The sequence below is a fragment of the Strigops habroptila genome, chromosome 5 (genome assembly GCF_004027225.2).
Source record: "Strigops habroptila isolate Jane chromosome 5, bStrHab1.2.pri, whole genome shotgun sequence".
Lineage (NCBI taxonomy): Eukaryota > Metazoa > Chordata > Aves > Psittaciformes > Psittacidae > Strigops > Strigops habroptila.
In genome coordinates, this window is record NC_044281.2 from 57,891,016 (window position 1) to 57,915,203 (window position 24,188).

The 24,188-nt window shown below is 38.7% G+C and overlaps 1 protein-coding gene across 4 annotated transcripts; it reads right to left on the bottom strand.

The window, feature by feature from the left end:
- Window positions 1–263: 263 nt before the first annotated feature.
- LOC115608327 (cytochrome P450 27C1) lies at window positions 264–23,356 on the bottom strand. Of its 4 annotated transcripts, XM_030487035.1 has the most exons (11): window positions 23,018–23,141; window positions 18,172–18,362; window positions 16,489–16,688; window positions 13,716–13,925; window positions 11,834–11,997; window positions 7,164–7,330; window positions 6,305–6,383; window positions 5,109–5,312; window positions 2,656–2,748; window positions 748–808; window positions 264–344 (listed from the first exon to the last, which is right to left on the bottom strand). In XM_030487035.1, the coding sequence occupies exons 1-11, from the start codon at window positions 23,093–23,095 to the stop codon at window positions 337–339; spliced, it is 1,455 nt and encodes a 484-aa protein (XP_030342895.1). In that variant the 5' UTR covers window positions 23,096–23,141; the 3' UTR covers window positions 264–336. The 4 variants fall into 4 exon arrangements, with proteins under 4 accessions (XP_030342895.1, XP_030342893.1, XP_030342896.1 ...); XM_030487033.1 differs by lacking the exon at window positions 264–344 and having other exon boundaries at window positions 400–808; XM_030487036.1 differs by lacking the exon at window positions 264–344 and having other exon boundaries at window positions 400–808; window positions 18,172–18,289; window positions 23,018–23,084.
- Window positions 23,357–24,188: the final 832 nt, after the last annotated feature.

Below are 24,188 nucleotides of genomic sequence, written 5' to 3' on the forward strand. Positions count from 1 at the left end.
ATTAAATGCCATCCCATCTCTATTATATTCTGGGTTCTGTTGGGTTTGGTTTGTACTTTATGCCTTCACTCTTTCTATCATTAATAGTCTTCTATGTGTTAAGTAATTATCACTAATCAAAACATTACATTAGAGTCAGTCCTAGGGTATTTCTTGGGTAAGTCTGCCAGTAACTTTCCTCCAGAATGACAATACTTTTAATACAGTATTACCTCTCCATCAGCCAGATCACTACACACATTAAATTTTTGTATGAATCCCTATCTTTTCTAGCTGAACTAGTTAATTCCTCATGTAGCAGTGAATCTTCCAGTTCTATCCAACAAGTTAAAAACTTTAAGATGCTAAAGAAAAATGCAATTATAAATAGCAATTGAAATAAGAACCGGGACCTGTAAATTCTGTATAAATATTTTATTATGTATAAAAGACAACTTACATGGGTAGATGCTCTATTAAAACAAATCACAAGCTTTCTGTTTTCATTAAAAGATTCAAATGCTTTAAAGAGCATTTTAGAATACCTCTTCCCTCTTCTACAGTGATTAATTAGGGACTGATACCAAGTAGCAAATGTACCACAACATAGCAATGGCTGGTGTTTCTAATGATGCTATGACAATGTCGAGGAGAGCACCATACAGAATCCAAGTTCAGATTCAAGGCTTGGGCTCCTTGGTCCCCAAGTCAACAAAACCAGGCAGAGTTATAGAATCAAATAGCCAATCTGCAGACTTTTTAACAGACCTTTGCAAAACATCTCCTTTGGGATGTCAGCTGGCTCTGGCAAATACAACTTCTCTTCATTCTATTTAAGACAGGGACAATTGGAAATAACAGTGGGAGAGAAAAAACATAAGGAATAAAGTGAAGCCCTGGAAAACAGCATCAAAAGGGAAACTCATTAAAGGAAAAAGCTGTCCATAGATCAGCTGCTTTTCTTATAGTACATATATTTGCTCAATATAGGATTAACATTTTAATGTCATCATGTAAGCATTCAATCTTCTCACAGATCAGATCAGTTTTGTTTAGTGGTATTATTTTATACATGAGATCCATACAAAGGAGATTTTTTTGTTTTCCTTTTGTCAAGACCTTAAAAAGGCACTACAAAAAGTAACCAAAATACTACAATGATAGGACTGTAGTAGTTATCTATGTGGAATTTCATGTACATCATTAAAAATACAGTGTGTTATTTAATTTGTAACCTGTCTTCAACTTCTTCCAGCTAGATGAGCAAGCAAAATGTTGCCATGTTAAAAACTGAGTTGCACAACTTTTTTGAACTCTTCATATGGCTGAGAAGTTTATGAGTATCAGTACATAAACTACCTAACAAAGAGCAGTCAGAACCTGATGTGTGAACAGTCAACTATACATAATTATAGCTAATTTCATATTAGGATATGTAGGTTTGAGTGTTGTTCAAGGCATAATATGGTCCCAAGGTATAAGGTTTCTCTCAAAAATGAGAAAGTTAGGTTAGTGCAGTGACACTAAAGTTATCTGAAGACTGAAGTACCCTGCAAGAGAGACTTTTCTGTTTGTTGTCATAGGAAAAATAAAATAATTGAAAAAAAAAAAACCCAAAAAAAAAAAAACCAACAAAAACCCAAAACCTTTCAGGTATTTACTCTTCGTAGTAAGACAGTACATGGTAAGAAAAAAATCTCCAAATACTTCAGTTATCACATTTCCACCCTAGAGAAGGCAACTGTGCACCTGCCTATGGGTTCAGCATGCTACAATGAGAAGTTTCCAGTTCTTACTGTTGAAGAACTGTGAAGATAGTTAATAGCAGCATTTTAATTAAATGATAAAAATGTAACAACTACTTTATTTTTATTATTTACATTTTGGTTTGGCATAATATTAACTAGAACAGTGAAAGTGGCTTGTGCTATTTGGTGATGAGAACAACATCTGGATTCATAACTCTACAATGTGACACTTCAGCCTTTAAGATTTTGGTTTTTTTTTAAATTATATAGAAACATTTATGGGGATTATGTTTGGATAAATTTTTAATTGTTCTGTATTTTGAGTCTAAGCGGAAATTGACATGAATATTTTTTCTGTCTTTACTTTTCGTATTACTGTATTAACTTAATACACACAGAGAAAATGTTTTTAGGGACAAGAGAGAAATGATCTCAGAATTTCAATGTTAGGTGGAAACTTCTAAAAAACATGGGAGGACAAGAAACAGGGAAACACAGACTCATAAATTCAGCTAATTTTCACATATTATATACTAATCCTCTTGCTCTCAAATAGACTCACCAAGTAGCTGACTTTAATGACAAAGCAGTGTAACAAACCCACTGAATGATATGACTGAATTTTGGGGGGTTTTTTCAATGCATATGTTGCTACTACTAGGAATCTTTCCAGGTAAAGGCAGATACCCAGTGCAAGAAGGAATTTTTTCCCTAAATATTTTCATATGTGTAATTATTATAGAAGAGGTAATTTCTCTTGTGTACTGCTAGTACTAAGGCAGAACATAATACTTGACCATTTTGCCAAATACCTACAAACCATAGAACAAGTATGATTAAACATCCATAAGATGCAAGTCTGCTCCCATAAAAATCATACAAGTATTTCCAAAACACTGGAGTTTCACTTTCTGTCAGAAAATCTCACATTGATGGAGTTTCCAGGAGTCAAAAGTCCATGAGTTTTGGCATGAACTGGTTCAGTTTTGGGAGAAATTTTGATCTCAAAATTCTGAAGCAACTGTGAAAATAAACAGGACAGATATTACAAAAGCTGCAGAATGACAGATGAAGATTAGACTTTGGAAAAGAGAACATAACAGACTGTCATACACAAAATTTCTGTTGTGAATTCTGTGGAGTTTAAGTGCTATGATTCCCACACAGGAAAGAAAAGATAGTTGCTAGAAGGTGAAGATTATGGTTAAAAATCTTCCTCCTCTGATTGAGGGAGGACTGAGCCAGTCCTTTCTGAAGAATTTCCACACTAGATTAAACAGTCTGAGCTATCAAAGAAACTAAGATCTCTTTAAACCTCGTGAGACAGCAACTGTCCAGTGCACCAAGTAAAACAATTATAGTTCAAAAAGTCAAATATTAGAGCCTCTCCTGAGCAGAATCACTATAATTCAATCATCCAGATTCTCCGTACATTAAAACTCTATTTCCATAAACTTAATAAAACTGAGAGAATCAATTGCAAATCATAGAAATCATGGGCTAAAAGAAACTTCAAGAGATCTCTCTCACTCGTACTGAGGCTAAGCATAGAATACCTGCTATCTATCTTTAAACTTTCAAGAAGGAGATACTGTAACATCCTCAACTTTTCCTAAATCTCAATCACTTTGTCCTATACACTAAGCAATCTTCTCTTATCCTTTCTTCTAGTAAGCATTATGAGCAATGTGTTTTCCTATATATAACTAACTTTCCAGTGTTACGTCTTTGATCAAATTTTCATCTCATTCTTCTCTTTTTCAAACCTCTCATCTTTGTTATTCTCTCTGTCTTCCTCCAATTTGACTATGTTTCCTTAAAGCGCAGCACACAGGTTCAGTTGTGTATCATTATCTAGCTGAGGATTTGCCAGTGTGGTAAGACTGAGTAATTTAACTTCTCTTTCTCATATATAATATACTTGCTAATACTGTTAATATACCCAAGAATTACACTGCTTTGTCAAAATTAGCATAATTATCGCTGACAGATTTTTTACTGTTTTCCTCAAGTCTGTTTCTCTGGTACTAATTACCCAGACAGTTGGTCAGCAATTCTTGGTTATGCAATTGATTTCTTCTACAAGCATTAACTTGCAACTTTCCTTAGCGAACAATTTTGTGTTGATTCCGGAACATTTCTCCATTTTTTCATAATTCTGTATTCACAGCCTTTGATTTTAACTTCATTCATGTCAGCTTGGTATCCTGTGCAAACACTAAAAGCATTCTCTAATCCGTCATTTCCACTGTTAATGAAAATACCAACCTAAATCAAATGCAGGACAGAGTCTTACAGAATTTTAATAAAATGCTTTCCCACTTCAACAGCTGCTGCCTCCAGCTATTTCTTTTTTCCAACCAGTTGTGCATGCATTTTATAGGTACTTCCATCTGGAACAAATTTTATTAATTTAGAGAACAATGTACAGGACATGAAAAATACTTCCTGAAGTACCTTGATGCTTGTAAATAGGTTGTGTGCTATTTTGTTCTAGTTTCTCTCCAGGAAACAAAAGCAGGCTCACTATTACTTCCTCGATACTCCTTTTGAAAAAGTAGCAAGTATGTTTGTTTTATGCAGCCCCCTGAGAGCTATCTCACTCTGAGTTCCAAAAGACAGGCACTTAATTGTTCAGAGATTGCTCTAAGAGTTTACTTAAGGAAATTCTAAGGTAAATTCAATCAAGCTTTGCTTTGAATACATATAATGGCCTAAATATTTTTATAGATAAGCAACTACAAATAGTTTCCCAATCTTTGCACTATCTATCTGATCTCAGTATTTGCATTAAATGGTGTCTTCTAAATAACAAAAAATGTGGCAGCTGTTGGGAAGCTTTCTTTATGATATGAAGCAATGGAAAACAATATACATCAGTATACGCTAACTACTTATATAACTGTAAATTATGTATATCCAAAGCGGTAATAAGGTTAGAAGAAAGAACAAGAAAGGACAGAAGACCACAGAACATACTAAAATTCTACTATCTGTCATTACACTGTGCTCAGGACAGAGATATAAAAACTTCTTTATGTATTTGCAAGTACCGAATTCTTCATAACTAGAATACTGAAACTAAGCAGGTGACCATTGCAATATACATTAAGAAAGACTTCCAGTTTGCTTACAAAAACCTTCTATATTGAATCTATATTTCTTAACAATCTTACCTTCATTTGTACTATAAGGATTTTTAATTCTGCAATGTAGTTTAACTAGCATGCTGCATTTCAAGCATCCTTTGCAGGATGCATATACTAAACAACACTCCAAAGCAAAGTTTTTGAGCACTGTAAGATATCCAGAAATGGCATACATCGAAAAGAATCATATCAATATATTTTTCTTCTTGTAATGCTGTCACATAGTTCTAACCTGAATCAGTGCAAGATGAATTTCCAACTCTGCAATTCTTTTTCCTATACAACTTCGAATGCCGTAACCAAAGGGGATGGAACCAAAATTGTCTACTCTGTCCAAGTTGTCTTTCCTCAGCCAGCGCTCAGGTCGGAACTCATTTGCCATTGAGAAATTTTCTTCACTGTATGAAGTAGCATAATGACAGAGTGCCAGCTGCGTCTGATGAAATAAATCATATTTATACTTAGCTAACTCCAATATATACAACGAAATAAAAAAGTATTTGTAATTAATGCAATTCCTGCAATATGAGGTGATAAATAGTAAGTATCTTTGAGTAACTCTAGAAGAAAAAAGGATACCTAGAAAATCAGATCACTTTCTCACCTGGTTGAATGAAATAATCTTCAAATTGTTTTAAATGTTGGTGGATATATTAGAGAAGATACAGTAGGGAAGGAGATGGGAACAAAAGTCACAAGTATTGGGAATTGTCTCAGATAGTATAGGAGAAAAGGAGAAGAAAGAAACGAGACAATGGAAAAGGAAAAAAAACAGATGATGAGAAGGACAAACCCCCACACCGCCTCAGGAAAAAGAACAGCAATGATTGATGTGATGATGTTTCCAAATAAACTGGGGGGCAGGCGGAGGAGGAGGAGGATGTGTGTAGAATAATATTTAAATAACTATATTAAGAATTAAGAATCCTAACTGTTTTAAAGCTATGCTGCTCTGACAGGAATGCTGTCATTTAAAAGAGAGACATACAGTTCTACCATGATCTCTGTGTAATCTTTGCTGGATTTAAACCATGATAATAGTATAAAGAAAAGATTCATAATTTTAAAAGGAAATTAAACTCTTTTTACAAAGAGAATTAACAGGCAAAGAATTAGAACACTACAAGAATGATGAAATTGATGCTTTTTAAAAGAAATTGTAACATTGCACAGAGAAGTTAACAGACTACGCCCTCAGGAATATCAAAAACAAGTCATGAGGACAAACCTAAAAATTCCAACACCAACAAGTCATTAATAAAATCCATTTTTGTCATATAGATGGGTATTATTGAAATATTTTCCTCTTAATGCTTTAGCTTGGTGAAATCTTTTGAAATCAATTAAGTGGATATATACTGTAAGAGATCACATTTCATACACAAAAAATAAACTGTGTTCTCTGGAGAGGACTGCAATAGAACCTACCCCTTTAGGTATCAAGTATCCTCCAACAATCAAGTCTTTTTGGGTCACTCTTCCATTTCCTGGCAATACTGGATATAACCTAGAGACAAATATTTATGAGAAGCAATATCTAAATACAACTTTAAAAGTTTAGATTCCAATCTGCATCTGCAAAAATGCATTATGAATCAATATGCATTCACAGCAAAAAGGTTTTTCAAAAATACAGAACACCTTGGAGATTCAAAAGCCTTGAATCATCTCTGAGCATGTGATTAATACCTGAGAAAAGTTATTAGTAGTAACTGGAGGTTGAGCTGTTTGGTCTGTATATTTTCTTTACACGTACAAAAAATGCAATCAACTTGTCAAGCTGGAGATGTTTTAGCACTACTGGGAGCTGAAAAAGCCTTGTTGATGCCTTCCCTAAAATCCTCTTACTGCCCTCACCTCACTATGAACATTTGGTATAAACATTAAAAAGACAAGTCACATGCCTTCAATTTAAATCAAGAAGCTTAAAAACACTGTAGCGGCACTGCAAAGTACCAGTGTGGGGCAGGAGGTTCTTACACGCCCTCACAGAGACTAATACCTTAAAAGCCAAAAATCTAGTTTTCAATTACCTACCTTAACAGACATGTCCTACATATGTGATACTACTTCTATCACACTAAAAACCATTAAACATTATATAATCGATCATATCTCATTGCTTAGGCATCCTTGGACACAATACTTATACAATAAATAAAAGCAGAAGCAGCAAACAGCAGTAACAGCAACCAAATACAAATGTTAGTATGGACTCAAAATCCACTACAGCTACATGGAATTAATTTTTTAAATTAATGGTTGTAGTTGTCTGCTACCTACTTACCTCAAGGTTTCTTTCAGCACAGCTCTAATCAAAGGCAATTTTGGGACATCATGAGCAACAGGAACTTGGTCTTTCCCCAGCTTATTGACTATTTCCTCATAAACACATTGTTGAACCTTGGGGTGCTTTGCCAACATGTACGTTGCCCAGGACAAAGTAAAAGAAGTCTAAGGAAGAAAACACATCACCACCATCATCAAGTTCAACAAGATTAGTTTAAGAATAACTTCAAGCCAAGAAAAACAATCAGTTTTCAACTATGTGTTTCATACATTTAAAGTTATAAAACAAACTGGCAGTGAGTCATATCTGGACTCAATGAGACGTTGTCAGACATCACCACCCCTCCTCCATCACCCACATATCAAAACAATCCATACTGATATTTTTCTAGTGATATATAAAAAGGAACAGAAAAAACAAATGCAATCAAAACTACATGAACACTCTAAACAGCAATGGATTAAGTTAACTGTTAGTTTTCAATATGTTTCACCTTTCTCCCCAGCAAAAACATTTCACAGGAAGCAAGAGAGTACTACTCAGAATATTACCAACCCCTTTTAAGCATATGGTGGTCTCCTATTAGCCTTCACACAACAGATTTAATATTATCACTAAGATTATACTTTATCCTTTGGTAAGCAATGCTACACCACAATTGGCACTTTCTACCTCATGAAAATTCAGCATCCTATTGGCAGCTTTCTTAAGGAAGCTTGAAGAGGAGCTTATATATTCAATGTGGCCCCAAAATGTTAAAATACACTCCCCTCATAATTAATGATGCTAATAATCATCCAGGCTCCAGAAGAGAGGTGTGGAAAATAATTTTAAAATATTTTGTACAAAGGAAGAAATGGAACACAAGGCAGGAGACAGCTCAACTCTGAGCACAAGATGAATTAAAGGGACTCATGATCTAATCCTCTTTCGCCTCAGCTGGAAAGATTGCACTTCAATGCACATTTGTGGTTTAGGACACATTCTGAGATCATGCACTCCATCTGTACTAACATGGAAATAAGTACAGTGATCCAATATTTACCATTCATTTAACCATTACTCCCTCTGTTTAAGCTACATGGATTTCAGGGGCTATCCCATTCAAATACTAAACAGACTCGGGACACTTTGCTTCTACTGTCAGTTCCACCCAGACATTACGGTCAAGCAAACAGCCTTACTTGATCCTGTTTCCCCCACAACCATCACTGAAGACAGAAAATCTACCATGAAAATGTGTTTTCAGTGTTCCTGAGTGATTATGGCAAACTGACAATGCAGTCATTCTGTTCCTTACCTATATTGTTCTTAGTAGCTTCATAGAATCACAGAATGGTTTGGGTTGGAAGGAACCTTAAAGATCATCTAGTTCCAATCCCTCTGCCATACGCAGGGACACCTTCCACTAGACCAGGTTGCTCAAAGCCCCATCCAACCTGGCCTTGAACACTGCCAGGGATGAGGCATCCATAACTTCTCTGGGCAACCTGTTCCGGTGCCTCACCACTCTCATAGTGAGTGGAAGAATTTCTTCCTAATATCTAATGTAAATTTACGCTCTTTCAGTTTAAAGCCAGTTCCCCTTGTCCTATCACTACATGACCTTGGAAAAAGCCCCTCTCCAGCTTTCCTGTAGGCCCTCTTTAAGTATGGGAAGGCTCCTATAAGGTATGCCTAGAGCCTTCTCTTCTCCAGGCTGAACAAGCCCAGTTCTCTCAGCCCGTCTTCATAGGAGAGGTGCTTCAGCTCTCATCTTCATGGCCTTCCTCTGGACTTGCTCCAACAGATCCATATCTTTCTTATGTTGGGGGCCAGAAATGGATGCAGTTCTCCAGTGAGGATCTCATGAGAATGGAGTAGAGGTGCAGAATTACCTCCCTTGACCTGCTGGTCACACTCCTCTGATGAATCCCCGGATACAGCTGGCTTTCCGGGCTGCAAGTGCTATTTGTCAGGTTATGTTGAGCTTCTAATCAATGAGCATCCCAGGGCTGCTCTCAATCCAGTCTCCGCCAGCCTGTATATGTGCCTGGGATTGCCCCAACCCAGGTGGCAGGACCTTGCACTTGGCCTTGTTGAACTTCAGGAGGTTTGCACTGGCCCATCTCTCAAGCCTGTCAAAATCCCTTTGGATCTTGACAGCATCCCTTCCCTTCACTGTGTTGATCGCACCACACAGCTTAGTGTCATCAGCAAACTTGCTGAGGGAGCACTCAATCCTACTGTTGATGTTGCTGACAAAGACGTTGAACGGCACCGGTCCCAATACCAACCCCTGAGGAACACCTCTCAACACTGGTCTCCACTTGGACATTGAGCTGTCGACCATAACTCTTTGAGTACGACCATCCAGCCAATTCCTTATCCACCGAGTGGTCCATCCGTCAAACTGATGTCTCTCCAATTTAAAGACAAGGACAGTGCCAAACGCTCTGCACAAGTCCAGGCAGATGATGTCAGCTGCTCTTCCCTTATCCACCAATCCTGTAACCCCATCATAAAAGGCCACCAAATTTGTCAGACACAATTTGCTTTTAGTGAAGCCATGTTGGCTGTCACCTCCTCATTTTCCATGTGCCTTAGCACAGTTTCCAGAAGGATCTGCTCCATGCTTTTGCAGCATTTAAGACAGGAAAATTGTAACTTCTACCCTAATTTTCTTGAATTATTTTTAAATGTATTTTTTTCAACTTGTATAATGAAGAGAGACAAAAAGTTTCCTATGTAGAAAGTGAAACTGATTTATTTTCAACTTCTCACTCATTAGCACAACAAAGCTTAAGGTTATAAACAATGTATGGGTAAAAACCCCAACTTCTTGAAATGTCCTATTTTGGGCTTATATCTAAGAAAAATTTAGAATCCAAATTCATTGCATCTTGTCTTCAAACAAATGACAGAAGTATCATTCTCAGAACCTTTCTTTTTTTCTTCTTGCAATATTGAGTGTCCCTTGCTAACATGCAACCCTGTTCTATTCCTCTCAGAGCTCAGGGGAGCTGGCAATTGTGCCAGCTGTATACAGAACTCTGATATAAACACTGTTTCTTCCCAGGTTCCCAGCTCCTTCATAACCTCTTAAAAATTAGCGCTGTTCCAGGGACTGCCAAAAGGCTTTGTAGCCAAAAACCGCCTTACAATTTTGTTGAAAGCTTTTATAATCCTCTAAACCTCTTTCAGTTTCTATCATGAGAACTGAAGTGACAGCAGTAGAGGAAAAGATTCCCTCAATTTCAGTCTTTTACTTGAAAATGAGGAAATCAGAAGTACCATTCTCTCACAAAAAAAAATTGCTGCTGGCTGAGAAAGCTGAGTCAAATGGAAAGGGAAATTTGTTGGCATGAACTTGAACTTTGTCCTCTTAGTTTAATGAAAACTCTGTCACACACTAAGAATGGAAAATTAATGGTCTGAAATATTAGAAAATGAATGGGATGAATAACTGTGCTTTACTGGAGAACCAAACATCAAAAAGCTCTCCAAACTCATAAGCCCTTTGGGATATTTAACCAATGAAACAATCTCTAGCACATAAATAAGTTTTACGTATGCTTCTTATTTTGGAATTCAGAAGTACTACTTTGGGGTGGATTTTTTTGTTTTCCTTAGAAACCTTACAAACTTTCTTAAATTAAAAAAATCTGATTTCAATTATCCAGAGAGGTTTTTTTTAAGGCTACTTTACTTTTTAAGTAATTTGAATTTTTTCTACTGTAAGACTATCAAACAGTCCTACATAACTCTTTCATCAAATTCATGTATTTTAAAAATGTGTCCAGTTACAATCATTTACAGTAACAGTGTTCACTGATATTCTGAATAACTCTGTAGACATTGCGTATACAACACAATAACTCATTTTTATCCTTTCTCATTCTTCTGATTGTCATGCTGCAGTCAATACTAAGTTACGCTGATGACAGGAATGAGAGGAAGGGAAGATACACATATATAACTTTAATGTTTCTTCGAATACTCTAGATGACAAATCAGAAGAATGAGGAAAGATGGCCACATAGAACTCTTCACTAGGTGTTAACATACTGCATACGCTAGCCTCATTAATACTGAGCTCCATTACCACAGCTCTTCGCTTCAGTCTGACCGTGTGCTGCCAGCGCAAGCATGGGTAGAGTAAACTTATGCCTTACTCACATTAGTGCTAGCATAACACCCACCTCCTAATAAACTTCAGCAGAAGCCAGGATCCAATCCACAATGTGTGCCTCAATTGATTTCACTAGCCACGCAAGAAAATCCTTTACCAAATTCTACCCATGAGTTTACTGATCAATCTTTTTTTCACACTTTCAGCAGCCTTTTTTATTGTGGTCTACCTAAAGAAGCACAAATGCCAACCCGATATTCAAACTAGTACAAGAAAATGTATGAAATTCAAGCCAAATGTAAAGACAATTGCTACTTTATCTGTTTAATAAACTGCAGAACCTACTCAAAGTGATGGGCTCCTAGCTGGAACAAAACACTGATTTCATTCCAGCGGAGAGATTATGAAGTGCTGTATTTTCTACTGCTTTAAAGATGTCATGACTTAAATGTGTCAAAATTTTTGTCCTTACAAACAACATAACCCCCCTGAAGATAGCTGCAAATGGTACTGATTTTAAAAAAACCGTGCACAAGAAAAATTATAACAAGCTTACTGTGTCCACTCCTGCCAGAAGCATTTCAGTCATATTGGCATAGATCTCTTCCAAAGTAAGTTCCTTACTCACTAGGAGGTATGTAAGTAGCCCACCATTCATTTCTTCTCCTCGATCTAGCTGAGACTGAATAGCCTTCAATTTGTTGTCAACATGGATCTGGCCTTTGAGATTAAAAAAAAAAATAAATTAAGCTTCCATTTTTATTTTTCTGCTAGTTCCAAACAGTAATGACATTTCTCCCTTATGCTACACTACATATTAAAATAAAATCAATTAATCTGTTTTCTCAGGAAAAAGATAATAGAGTAGTGGTGGAGGTCCGTGGGTGCTTATGGTAAGGAAAGACTGAGCTGACAGGAACCTAGGTAGCTCACAGCACGAGAATGCTGAGTGCAAAGAAAGGACCCAAGAGACTATAGCTTCTGACAGGGAATGAAGGAAGCTCAAGGTGAAGTCTTTCTGCCCACCTGGCTTGTTTTCTGATGACTCTGCTAGAAGTGGTGAACTCTGCAGAGCATGCTGTAACTCAGCACACAGAAGCTGCTACAAGATGTTAGCCGCAACCAGAAGGTCGAAGCCACAGAACTGAATTACACTGAAGACAAAGATGAGGAGCATCAAGTAATAACAAAAATTGAAAAACATCAGTGAATGACATTTTGAACAAGTTCACCCACAGTCCCATTTATACTTCAGTGATTACAAACAGCGCCTTCAGTGAAACAAGGGCTTTAAAAAGAGGAGAAGCCCTCAGAAACTTAATGCCTCACAGAATGAACTTACAAAAAATGAACTAGAATTAACACATTCCTTTATGAAGCCTACACAAATACACACATCACATACAGTGATTTTCACCATTCGATTCCTTTTTCACAAAGGGATTCAACAACGAAACAGTATCACAAGTTTCAAATGGAACAAATTCCTCAGGAACAGTTTTTCAGTTGCTGTTAGGACAAAGCTGAAGTCTGCCGTTGTTTTTAACCCATAAAAGGGAACAAGAGTACATTATCATGGGAAATACTGTAAAAGTGGCAGCGTAAAAGAGTACACAGTTCACAGAAAAAACACTTATCTCAGCATTACATGGGTTCCCTAATGCCTACTATAGGTACGGATCAATACATATTAAAAAATAAGCATACTATGTGTATTAAAGGTTAAGAAACTAAAGAATCTGCCCTCAAGAAGACGTACACAGACCTACCTAGACGAATAGTGCTAATAAAATTCAAAATGCATGCAGCTTCTAACATTAGAGAGGGAAAGAATGTCCAAAATATTAAAAAAGAAAAACAAATATTGCAAAGACAAGTCCTTCTTACTTACATGAAAGCTGATTCATAAAGTAGCCTGGAATGCTTTATTTACAAAAAAATCCATACTGTAGTACAGCAGTATACTTCTATGTCAACTTATATGCTTGTATGTTAGATACATAATCTTCACAGAGTATAATTAATTGCTAAAGTCTAATTTTTTAACTTTCTGGTTAATTTTAGTGGTGATTATTTGCCAGAATGCCTGACTGAAAACTTGCTGAAGTCAACAAAACTACCCTCATTAAAATTTGAGTGGCTTAAGATAAAGTCTTGGCAAAGAACTCAAACCTGGAGTAAGGACTGGGTGCTGAAACAGATGAAGACAAGCAAAGAAACAGCAGTGTAAAATAAGGAATACTTAAAGTGTACTAGTAAATTTTCTTTTCAATAGAGTATGTTTTTTAAATGGTTCCTCTCGCCAGTCTGTGTTTAATGTGAAACTTACTTCTGCCGCAATGTCTACTTAGAATTTTAGAAAAGAAATGCAGCAAGTCCTGTCCAAACACACAGAACCTGCAGAAATACAGCCGAACTTTTCTACTACTAAATCTTACTAAATTTGAAGAGTCCATCCCAGGATCTGCAGAACTCCCTCCAGGGTTTTGGAATTAGTGGACGAAGCCATTTGGGAATAGCACCTGCATACATAGTGGTCTTAAACATACTAAACATCAACTCCAGAGCCTCAATATATTCAACAGTCTGCTGCGGGACGTTGTCTTCCAGGCAGCCCAACCGGCATTCATACAGAATAGTTGCCACACCTGCACATATGAAACCAAAGAATTTGCTATACACATGCATAGATACATATTAATAATTTCAGGAATTAAAATTCTAACATAATGGAACCACCTTCCAAAAATATTTAGTTATGATTATTGCAGCTGGGAGCAGATAAAATAGAAATTTAAAACACAGTAAAAAGTCCCAGCTAAACATTGTAGTGAGACAGTGGTTGCTATGTCAGCAATGCTCCATGTGAGAAGACAGCCAGGAATTCCACCGGAAGTAGAGCAGCCCTCCAGCATGTTTGCTGTGTTATGCATTGCACCACAAATCCTGAGCCTGACGTGTTGGCCTCTGAACACACAAGGACACCCAACTCCAAAGGCATTTCTGATAACTGTGGTGATACCTCAAGTTTCTAGCAGTGGCTATGCCTTTCTTTGTCATAAGGTGGTAGTAAATGAATAATGAGTACGCACAAATGGATAAAGAGCTCGCACTCTAGACAGTGATTTTACTGCACATAGTATGTTCCGTGTAACCCTGAAAGTCAGCAAGCGCGTGACACTGCTGCAAGAGACAGTATTGACTCACTTCTTGTTCCTGACTTGCTGTAATTTCCTCAGATTTTTTTTTTCTGCAGTATTGCAGTGATCCCTACTAGAAATACCATTTTCCCCCACCAAAGAATAGTACTTACATATATTTTCAGTAATTTATTCTTCTTCTTCCCAACTCTGGACCACCTCTTCCCTTTATTAATTCTTAGCTGTCCATGAGTGTCCCTGCAATCTCTCAGCTCAGTTTTATAAACATACCCAAATTATTAAATACTAGACAGAACTCAGCCAGGAACTGCCCTACTAGAGTAAGCCAAAATGTTCTTTCAGTTTGACAGTACCATTTATTAATTACTTCCTGAACTTGGGTTTCTAGCAACTTTTCATCCCAACTTGCAAAATCTAGATGACATTACCCAGTTTATTAATGAAAATATCACCTGGTATGGTATAAAAAGCATTCCTTTTATCAAAATAATCTTATTTAATGATTTTTATCAAATCCAGTAAGGCAATTGGGAAATTTAAAAAGGCATTTAGATAATTTCTCAAAGCCATTTGCATCAAATCAAATGTTTTAAATAAATGTTGTGCTTTTAAATTTATTAGTTAATAGTTTGTCCTCATCTTTCCAAGAAATATTAGAATAACTGTTAACTAGATAATTAGAATAAATGGTCTATTAACTCTAATCTCTTTTTTCTGTTTTTTCTATTAAAAACAGGTACAATAGATAATGATGGTTTATTCTGATCTTCCCCTTCCATCAAACTCTCCATAAATTTTCAAGTATATATACATATACATATTTTAAGAAAATTTCCTTTTTCCCTGTTCTTTGCTTTGTATTTCTTCTTTAGAGGCAAATATTCTAAAAACTAGCTATTTTCAACCCACTCTTCCTTCTCTAGTTTTCCTCCCTGGGAAGATTATTTTTCTGTGCCTTGTATTTCTCTTGTGCCTCTTTCAGCAACTGCTAGCTCTTATGCATTCTTTCGCTCTTTACATGGTCCTTTCAAAAAAATCTTACACATTGGTTCCCTGAACAGTTGACAGTGTAAGTTAATTAAAACCACAATTCATATAGGAAATAACTGTGTGCCAGGCACAAGTTATAAATGAAAAGCTAAAAGAATGCAAAGAATTTAAACCAACCCATCAGTTAAAGTGAATCTGTAAGCTCAGAGTTTAAAATTCCATAAAGTTGGTAAATCTTAGTTTAATGCCATTTTTTGGGATTATTAATGTAGAAGAGACTCATGTTAGTTTACCAAACAAGCAGCCACCAATTTGATACAGCATCTTCATAGGTGAGCAATTGGGAAGTTCTTACAAAGCTCAAATTATTCAGCTGCCTGTCAGCACAGTACCTATGTTTTTAAAATGTGCTATGTATAACGAGATCAGGTTGTATGCAGTCAGTTAAAGGAATGCATGAAATAGAATCACCATTAAGATTTCTGTAAGAACACAGGAAATGCCATACTAGCTCAGGCTGGAGTTCCATTTAGCATTCCCTCACTAATGGTAGCCAGTGGCAGATGATTTTAAAGCAAGCATAACAATCCCACACTTGGCATGTGTAGGCATTCGAAAGCAGTATCTTTTCCCACACTAAGCTATAAAAAGAATTTAGATACATCACACAGTGATTCTCCACCTGGAATTTGGCTAGTATGTTGTTAAATTAACATGTCTTAGAAGTCACGGAGTTAGAAATTTAGCACCCTTATTCTTGAGAAATTAATACAGAAATAGAGTACTGAATCTGCTCAGGGCCTTGATTGCACATTTTACCTATATGCCAGCACTTCCGCAGGAATTACCTCTTAATACAAGGTATCATCTCTTTGGAGTCTACAAAGGAATTCTACTGATACCTTCTGTACTAAGTAGGAAGACATCTGAAAGCAGAGTATCAAGCTTCCCTTTTCAGATGAATCACAATGGGGCACTAGTCATTTGCCAGAAATGCTTAACCATAAGCACACTGCTTTACATCCATTTTCTTTACAGATGTTATACAGCCTGGGCTTACCTTCCATTGAATACTTGAAGAAAAGGTTGTTAACATTGGTCACTGTTTGCCCATCGTCCTCTTGACTTCTGAGGGTGCGGATTCTTTTAATTAAGTCTGTGATTACTTCATTGACTCCCTCAGAGTAAACAGCCACATCTTTGGGTTTCAGAATTTTTTGCCTCAGTACACTTCTCATTTTTAGCCATTGTTCCCCCTCCCTAGAAGAAATTATTAATAATGTCCATACACGATTTTCCTTAAGAAGCATCAACTGGGTAAGAGCTCCTCAACGAAATCATTTATGAGTTTTCATGTCAAATGAAAGCAAGTGGTGAAATGAAAAGTATGAGAATGTGTATTTGGTATTATGCTCCTACAGTTTTATGCTGTATTTATGGTATATCCTCATTAAATTTCAGTGTTACAACATGTATATACGTGTATAAGTCAATCTCTGGCTTCAGTTTTTACCTAGAATTGGTGCTTAATTACAAAAGACAGGTATCTCATTCAGATTTGACAAATCAAGGACCTGAACTAGTACCATAAGTTCCATTACTGATACATCACTTTCAGTTACCCTAATTCTAAACCTACAAAGTAATAGGATAGCAGACCTAGCTATAAGGAAACAATTTACAACTAGATTATCCTTTAGCTATGTATTGAAATCTTTGTGCTGAAGACTAAAATCTGAATTGCAGCATCTGCATACTTTGTATAAGCAGAGCACCTGGGAACACTGGTTCCAGAAATACTTTTCTATGAAGACAGGCTATTGCCTTTTATGCATTTATTTTAAATTGCCACGTATTCCTCTCCCCCCCCCTTTTTTTTTCACCTAGAGCAATGCTGCTGCAAGGCACTTACTGACCAGCAAAATAATTTCATCTCTTTAACAGACATTTTCTGACTCTCTTGATTTAAGATCTCATGTAACAAAATAACAAGGAACCATTAGTTCGACTCTGAACTGCACTGAAGATTTGAATTTGCAGTCCAAAACATAATGCCTTTTGCCATCTGTAAAGAAACAGACTGCCCATGACTCCGGAAATTAGTTTCCCTCTAAACAAACATCCTAAGTCAGTGGGGATGGTGAGTAGTTCCCAGTGGCAATTAACCACACCCACATGCACTGCCAGTTTATGTAAACTTTACAGGCAGAAAACTTCTAGAATCAGCCATGTACAAAAGTATCTGCATGGGAATACTCTACAGTGTGAATTTACCACGTAGTGACTCCTCTGCATTGATCTACTGAGGGGGCACTTTGATGAACAACAAAGCTAACGCCAGCCTGAGCCAACAAGTTCACAGAGCACACTGACAACTGGATGCAACAGTCTAGAAGCAATAAAACCACATTTGCACAGTGCTGTGCCAAAGTTAATAAGCCCTGTTCTGCAATACTGCTTGCAAGTGAGTCAGCTCAGACAGCTCTAGTTGATACACATTCCTCAAGAACGCTTTTATGCAAGGTAGCTTACTCCACATTCAAACTACACATCGTTACCATCCCTTTGAATATTTACAGCAGAACAGACAATTCACTATAAATTCTTACCCTCTTCCCTCCACTAGACACACAAATTTCCCCACACAGAAAAGCCTGAATTCCCAAATGACCCATACAGTCCTTCAGAAAATCACTAAACTTTAACAAGAAAACAAAGAAAATGAAGGAGTAGCAACACTTACGCAGAAATAAGTCCCGTGGCTCTCCCTCGCAAGTCTCTGTACTCCTGCCAGGACTCCATGTTAGCTCTTTGTGGTGCTCTGCCTTCTGCTCGGAGGACTTGAGCAACCATATCTCGATCTGCAATGGATACAACAAACTGGGGACCAAAGTGAGACTTGAAGATCTTTCCATATTCCTGAGTGTGTTTTTGCTACAATATCACCAACAGAGAAACAGAAGTAAAGCATTACTAAGGAAAAACATCACAAAAGGAAACTGACAATTTGTCATACAGTGAATCAATCTATGACATCTAGAACTTGATCACCAGGTTTCCAGTCAAGGAATGGTTTGGAATGTCAGCAGAAAGCATCTAAGCATTACTGTGAAATATTCACAAGGAAAACAGAGAGGTCACACCACTCAGGACCTCTGACTGAAAAGACTCAAAGCTGTAAGGCACCAAGTGTGAGTGAAACCACATACCAAGAAGATGAAAGGGGCACCTAAAAACACATCCCTTCAGATCAAACAGGTTAGAAAGAATGTCTGAGAAAATGAAAAATGTGGAGGTAAATAGGGTGAAATGAACAGTAGAATACAAAGGCATAATAATTTACTTTTAATGTCCTTTGTAAATACTTAGTCTACCAATTTGTTCATTACAAATAACTACTTATAAGTTTCTCACACCTAACTGAGGACAATGATAGCACAGCAGCCTAGTGAAGAACTGCATTTTGAGACAGCGTCATCAGCAGTGAACTTTAGAAAGACATATGTTAATTCTGCAAAAGGAAGAAAAAGTTAAGGTCTTATTCCTGCAGTGAGGTTTATTTAGTGGCTGATCCACAAGTTGCATGATTCAAGCTGGAGGCAAGCAACAGGCAATTAAGGATTTGAAAACATTAAATTATGTCTTAAAAAAAAAAAACCAAACCCAAAAAAACAATAAAAGTTTTCCAGCAAGATTTGTGCTATCGCTGTACCATTAGATCTTACTGATTATTTCAAATAAATTTCATTCTGATATGGTAATGAAATGAAACACCCAACTCCCAGGAGTTCACTTGGATTAGAGGTACATAAACATTTTGGGGCAAAACCCCCCAAAACGGCAAAGGAGCTGCTAAAGAAATATTATCAGGAATTTGAATTTCAGAAAGCTTTAAATTTTAATGCCTTTAGTGCAGGTTAAAGTAGCAAAACAAGGTAAACCGACCAAAGCTTAATTTTGACACATTACCTGCATCTAATCCAAAGACATCTGCTTGCAGTTACATTGATTATAAATCAAAGATGTTTGGTACAGTTACACTAGCGGAAGTTTAGCATTGACCCATGATTAACTTACAAGAAATATTTTTTAATCAGTCTTGGTTACAGAGATGCATTTAAGACACATGAATCACTCTTCAGCATATGGTACCAAGTGCTTATATAAAATGTAACTCTTTCTGCCCATTTTCCAAATAAAATAAGAGTTGTGCAATTGTGGTCTCTGCCAGTCTCCTCTTAACTACTTTTGGAGCACAATGGCCAATTTCAGTCAAGTTTAACAGAGAATTAAAGGTCTTCTACAACTATATTCTTACCATTTTCAAAAATCAGCACCTGGATTCAAATGAGACACACATATTAGTCACCCTGACAAGGGAAATGCTACAATAGGAACTCAACTGTTATCATTTCTGCTTGTTTCACTGCTAATCGAACACCACATGCAGACCAACGTATGAACAAGCACACCCAAAACCCAAAGTATCTTCAGAGATATTGAAACTGAACCTGAGAGCATGAGTCTTTAAAGGAAAGAATGAGTTGGGAGATCAGTGCTGCAAGGAAAAGGCAGTGGAGTGAGGGGGATACAGGTCACCAGGAACAAAAAAACAGGTTCAACAAATTTTGCTGTTTATGGAGCAGCTTGTTTTTTCCACCAACAGTGAGGTTTACATGTGAGGATGAACTTCAACAGAAAACGGACCAAGCGTCAAGCCTTACAATCAAATAAATGAAATACTGATTTTAAAACAGAAAAAGGCAAGGACAAGGTATTTGGGCATCTCTTGCTTTCAACAGAATGATGTTCAGTGCATCAACTTCACATTTAAAAAAATGCCAGGAATTTCGCTTCCATATTTTCTATCACAACATAGGTTTTCTTCCCCTTGTTCCAAAACTTAAAAATATTACACTTTAATGTCTCACATACCACTCTCACACCAGGCATTTTCACACATCATAAATTCAAACTGCCAGCATCCAAACCTTCCCCCCTCACCTTCCTTTATACTTGCATAGCACTGATGAGACAAAAGGGATCTAACCCCACCAAATTAAAAATACTTTCCCTTTGTCATAATTGCTGTAGGCATTACTGCTTTGGCCAGGAGTAACTGGAATCATGTTACTGAGAACAGAACCTCCTTTGTGAAAAAGCGCTCAGCTCCCCACCCCTTCTGCATATAGCATACAAATATTTGTATGCACCAAAGGACATCGTTTAAGTAGCTGCGCTGGTTACCAAAGGGGTTCAGATTAATTCATTCCTGATGTTCACTGTATTGTTAAATTTAACAGATTGTTATTAATCCGGTTAATGCCTATTTGCATCTAGCATGTACGCAAACAGGGCACCCATGACTTGTAAAGTGATTTTTGAGATCTGAAACAGAATAAAAATCCGTATCATATTAAAACTCCTCCTTATCCCTCCTCCTCCTGCCTTCCTTCTATGAATAATATTCATGAAAGAAGAAAATATTCATATCAGCTAGCGGTAATGAAAAGCATATACTATGTAGTTTGTCTTATATTCCTTTTACTATTTTGAATTATTTTCACTTTTTTGACAGTGAAAGAAATTGAATGCAATAGTAGTTGGAGAAGTTTGGTTAGTCTGTTTGTTTTTGTGTTATGACGCTGAGTGCCTCTTAAATTCTGTATATCACCACAGAGGTAGAGAAAAAAAGAAACATAAAGTAACGGAAAGCTTTAGCTATCAGGAAGTTTCATCTACATGTCCCTGGGTTAGCAAGCAATTAAGCTGAGCAATTCACCATTGGCAATCTGGTTTAGCTTTCATCAAACACAACATGCACTGAGGAACTTAACACTTGTTTTTATAGATCTAAATAGTAAATGCAACAAAGACAGACAGAACCAAGCAACTTCCACCACCCCATCCCCCCCTTCTGGTGTTTTTAGGTCCTTTATAAATCCTAACTTTCAAGTTTTGTTCCTCCAATCATTTAAAGTTCTGTCCTGTTCCCTTTGGTTTCCCTTTTCTGTTTTTACTTCCCACTCTTTATTTTATTTCGGTGATTTTCAGGTAGTGAACCTCTTGGGGTTGTCCGTGAATCTCTTCCCAGCAACCTGTGAAAGGTCACTAAGAAAAGCAAATAATGAATGCCACATTTGAGGTATTCCCAAGAGATCAGTACTGCCAGTGGAAAGCTTTATGGATCCACAACTGCGTAAGGATAAGAACCACTGCTTTACTCCCTCAAACACACGTGCTCACTTCAGAACCGCTTGGATTACACGGGGAAAGGGCCCCAGGAGATGCACTGTGACTGTTTCGGAATGAAACCCACATGTTCGGCCAAGCAACCAAAAACTCATCTTTTGATAGAGACAGCCTTACGGTAAGACAGTTACACATGCGAGCACCGAGCAAATGCTGTACAGAGGAAGGATACCGCTTCACCAGCTCCTGCTGCCCCAGGCACGGATAACCGTGCTTCTCCCTTCGCCGGCTGAGGCTGAGGGAGGGTACACACCACACGCCGTGGCCCGCGGACCACCACGGAGGTGGCGGTGCCCAAACCGGAGAGAACAGTTCTCAACCCCCACCCCCGTTCACATTTACTTCACCGTCTCCCACCGCACCGCCTACTCCAGAGCCGCTATGCTCCAGGTGACAGGAGCCGCTCACCGCCCTCCCCTCATCCCGCCATCGGGCCCCTCTTCCCGCCCTCCCCTCCCCAGCACCGCGAGCCAATGGGGCCGCCGGGGGAGGGGGCGCGCGGGCAGCGCGGGCCGCCACGGCTGTGCGTGTCGTCCCCCCCCAGCCGGGGGAGGTTTCAAACCGCCTGCCCGCCGCCCGCTGAGGGCAGCCGTGGGCCGGTCAGCGCGGACAGCGGCGCGGACAGCCGCAACTACCGCCCCCTCCGGGGACCTATATATGCGAAGCGTATTTATGTAGAGGGAGGCCGGGGCAGAAGCGAGGGCTGGAGAAACAAAATGGTCTCTGCCAACAGCAGAGGGGCTGAGCCGAAGGAAGGAAAGCGGCGGGAGCCCCCCGCACACTGCCCGGGTGGCGGCGCCTCAGCGCGGCTGAGGCGGTCCCGGGTGGAAACAGCCCGGCACGGCCTCACCTTCGGGGCGGGCGCTGCGGTCCGAGGAAAGCCCATGTTTCCCAGCTCTGCCCGCCAAAAATAAGCCCTCTGCAAGTCTGTGAAACGACCCAGTTCAAAAAGATGGATTGATATCCCCCCTCCCCTTTTTAAGTCTTAAGACACCTCCCAAGAGTTCAAAATAGGCATCAAGATCAAAAGGGAGAGCTCAGGCGCCCCGCGCACGGGGGACGCGGGTCCCGGGAGCGGGGTGCCGGCATGGCTCACAGAACGAGCTCACGGGCTCCTCACCGAAACAAAACCACTAAACCCTCCCACTGCTACGGGAGGGGGAGATTGAATGGGGGGATCCTCTGGATCCCGGCTGCTGGCTAACAGCGGGAACGCGGCGATGAATAGCCGCGGTGTTGCTGACCCGGCGTTTAAACAACGTTTTGTAAGGGGAGAGGAGGAAAAGTTTAAGTAATCCCGGCGTGAATAAAACATTAAATAGCCGAGTAAGATGTACCTGGATTTCATGGATGCGGCCGAAGCCGTCCTTCCAGAAGAACTCGTAGAGATTGTAGAGAGTGTTGGGTCCGGGCATTTCGTGCAGGCTCTTCACCCTGCCAAGCCGGCGCGGGGCGGGCTCCAGCAGCTCCCCTGCGCGCCCCGAGCCCCCCACCGTCGCCTCGCCTTTGTTCTCTGCCGCCGCTGGGGAGTTATTCTGCACCTCCAGAGACTGGCTGCTGGAAAGTCTGGGCAGCTGGTGAAACCTGCTGGCAAAAAACGCATGGTAGAAGTAAGTTCCCTCGGATTCAAGCGTCTGCTTGCATTTCATGGCCAGAACTCTCGTGAAGAAAGACATGTCTTTTAATTTCAGAAAGGTCCACTTTGCTCCTGCAGCTGCTTTTTACTTGGTTGCTCTTTCTTCGCTGACCGCGTTAACTTGTACAAGCAGCACTTCTCCAAACTCTTACTGCATGAGCATCAGTTTACAAAGACCATTATTTAACGCTCCCTCCCCTAGGGCTGGAAAAGGGGGGTGGGTCTGGGATGAGACTTGAATAGAACTAAGCTATTATTTCGTATAATTCAAATCACATAAATTTACCCATTAAGCACGCAGCCAAAGTTGAGGTTTCCCCTCTTTCACCCATTGGTTTGGCAAAAGGCCCACATAAGGATTTATCCCATCTTTCTCCTTCGTTAAAAAGGTGAATTTAGGGCTATTTTTTCAGTGGCATTAATTCATTCCCATATGTTGGAAAACCCTGTATTTTCTGTGAGGAGTTCTCTTAGTACCATTCATCATCCTGTAACATACATGGAAAACATTTCAGCATTGACACACAAATAGCAGTGGTTTTACACAGTAACCTTATGAACAGTTCCTGTAAATTACAAGATCCAGGGATGTTATATGTATTGCAGAATGATTTAACTTCTGGACAGGATATGCTCCATAAGCAGTTTGTGTCAACTTTTGTTGAAGATAACCAGTGCCCTGTAACTGCATAGTGTTCCACTACAGTTTTTCCTCAATTCAGCTGTACAGATCTCTATCACATACAGAGAACTTGAGCTTCAACCTGTATATCAGTTTGGTTTGCACAGTTGCAAAAGTGTTTGTGCTATTTTCGTATGTATTTCTGCATGATTCCGAAGGTGCTAGTGATAATCTGTAAAATGTTGATTAG

What these genes read in the sequence shown, in the direction of transcription:
- LOC115608327 (XM_030487032.1), bottom strand. Translation starts at nt 23,356, where the DNA reads ATGTCTTTCTTCACGAGAGTTCTGGCCATGAAATGCAAGCAGACGCTT. An exon ending in GCCGCATCCATGAAATCCAG is followed by an intron (nt 18,363 to 23,017) that starts GTACATCTTACT and finishes GTGATATTGTAG; the next exon opens with CAAAAACACACTCAGGAATA. An exon ending in GTGCTGAAAGAAACCTTGAG is followed by an intron (nt 6,384 to 7,163) that starts GTAAGTAGGTAG and finishes ATTTGTCTCTAG; the next exon opens with GTTATATCCAGTATTGCCAG.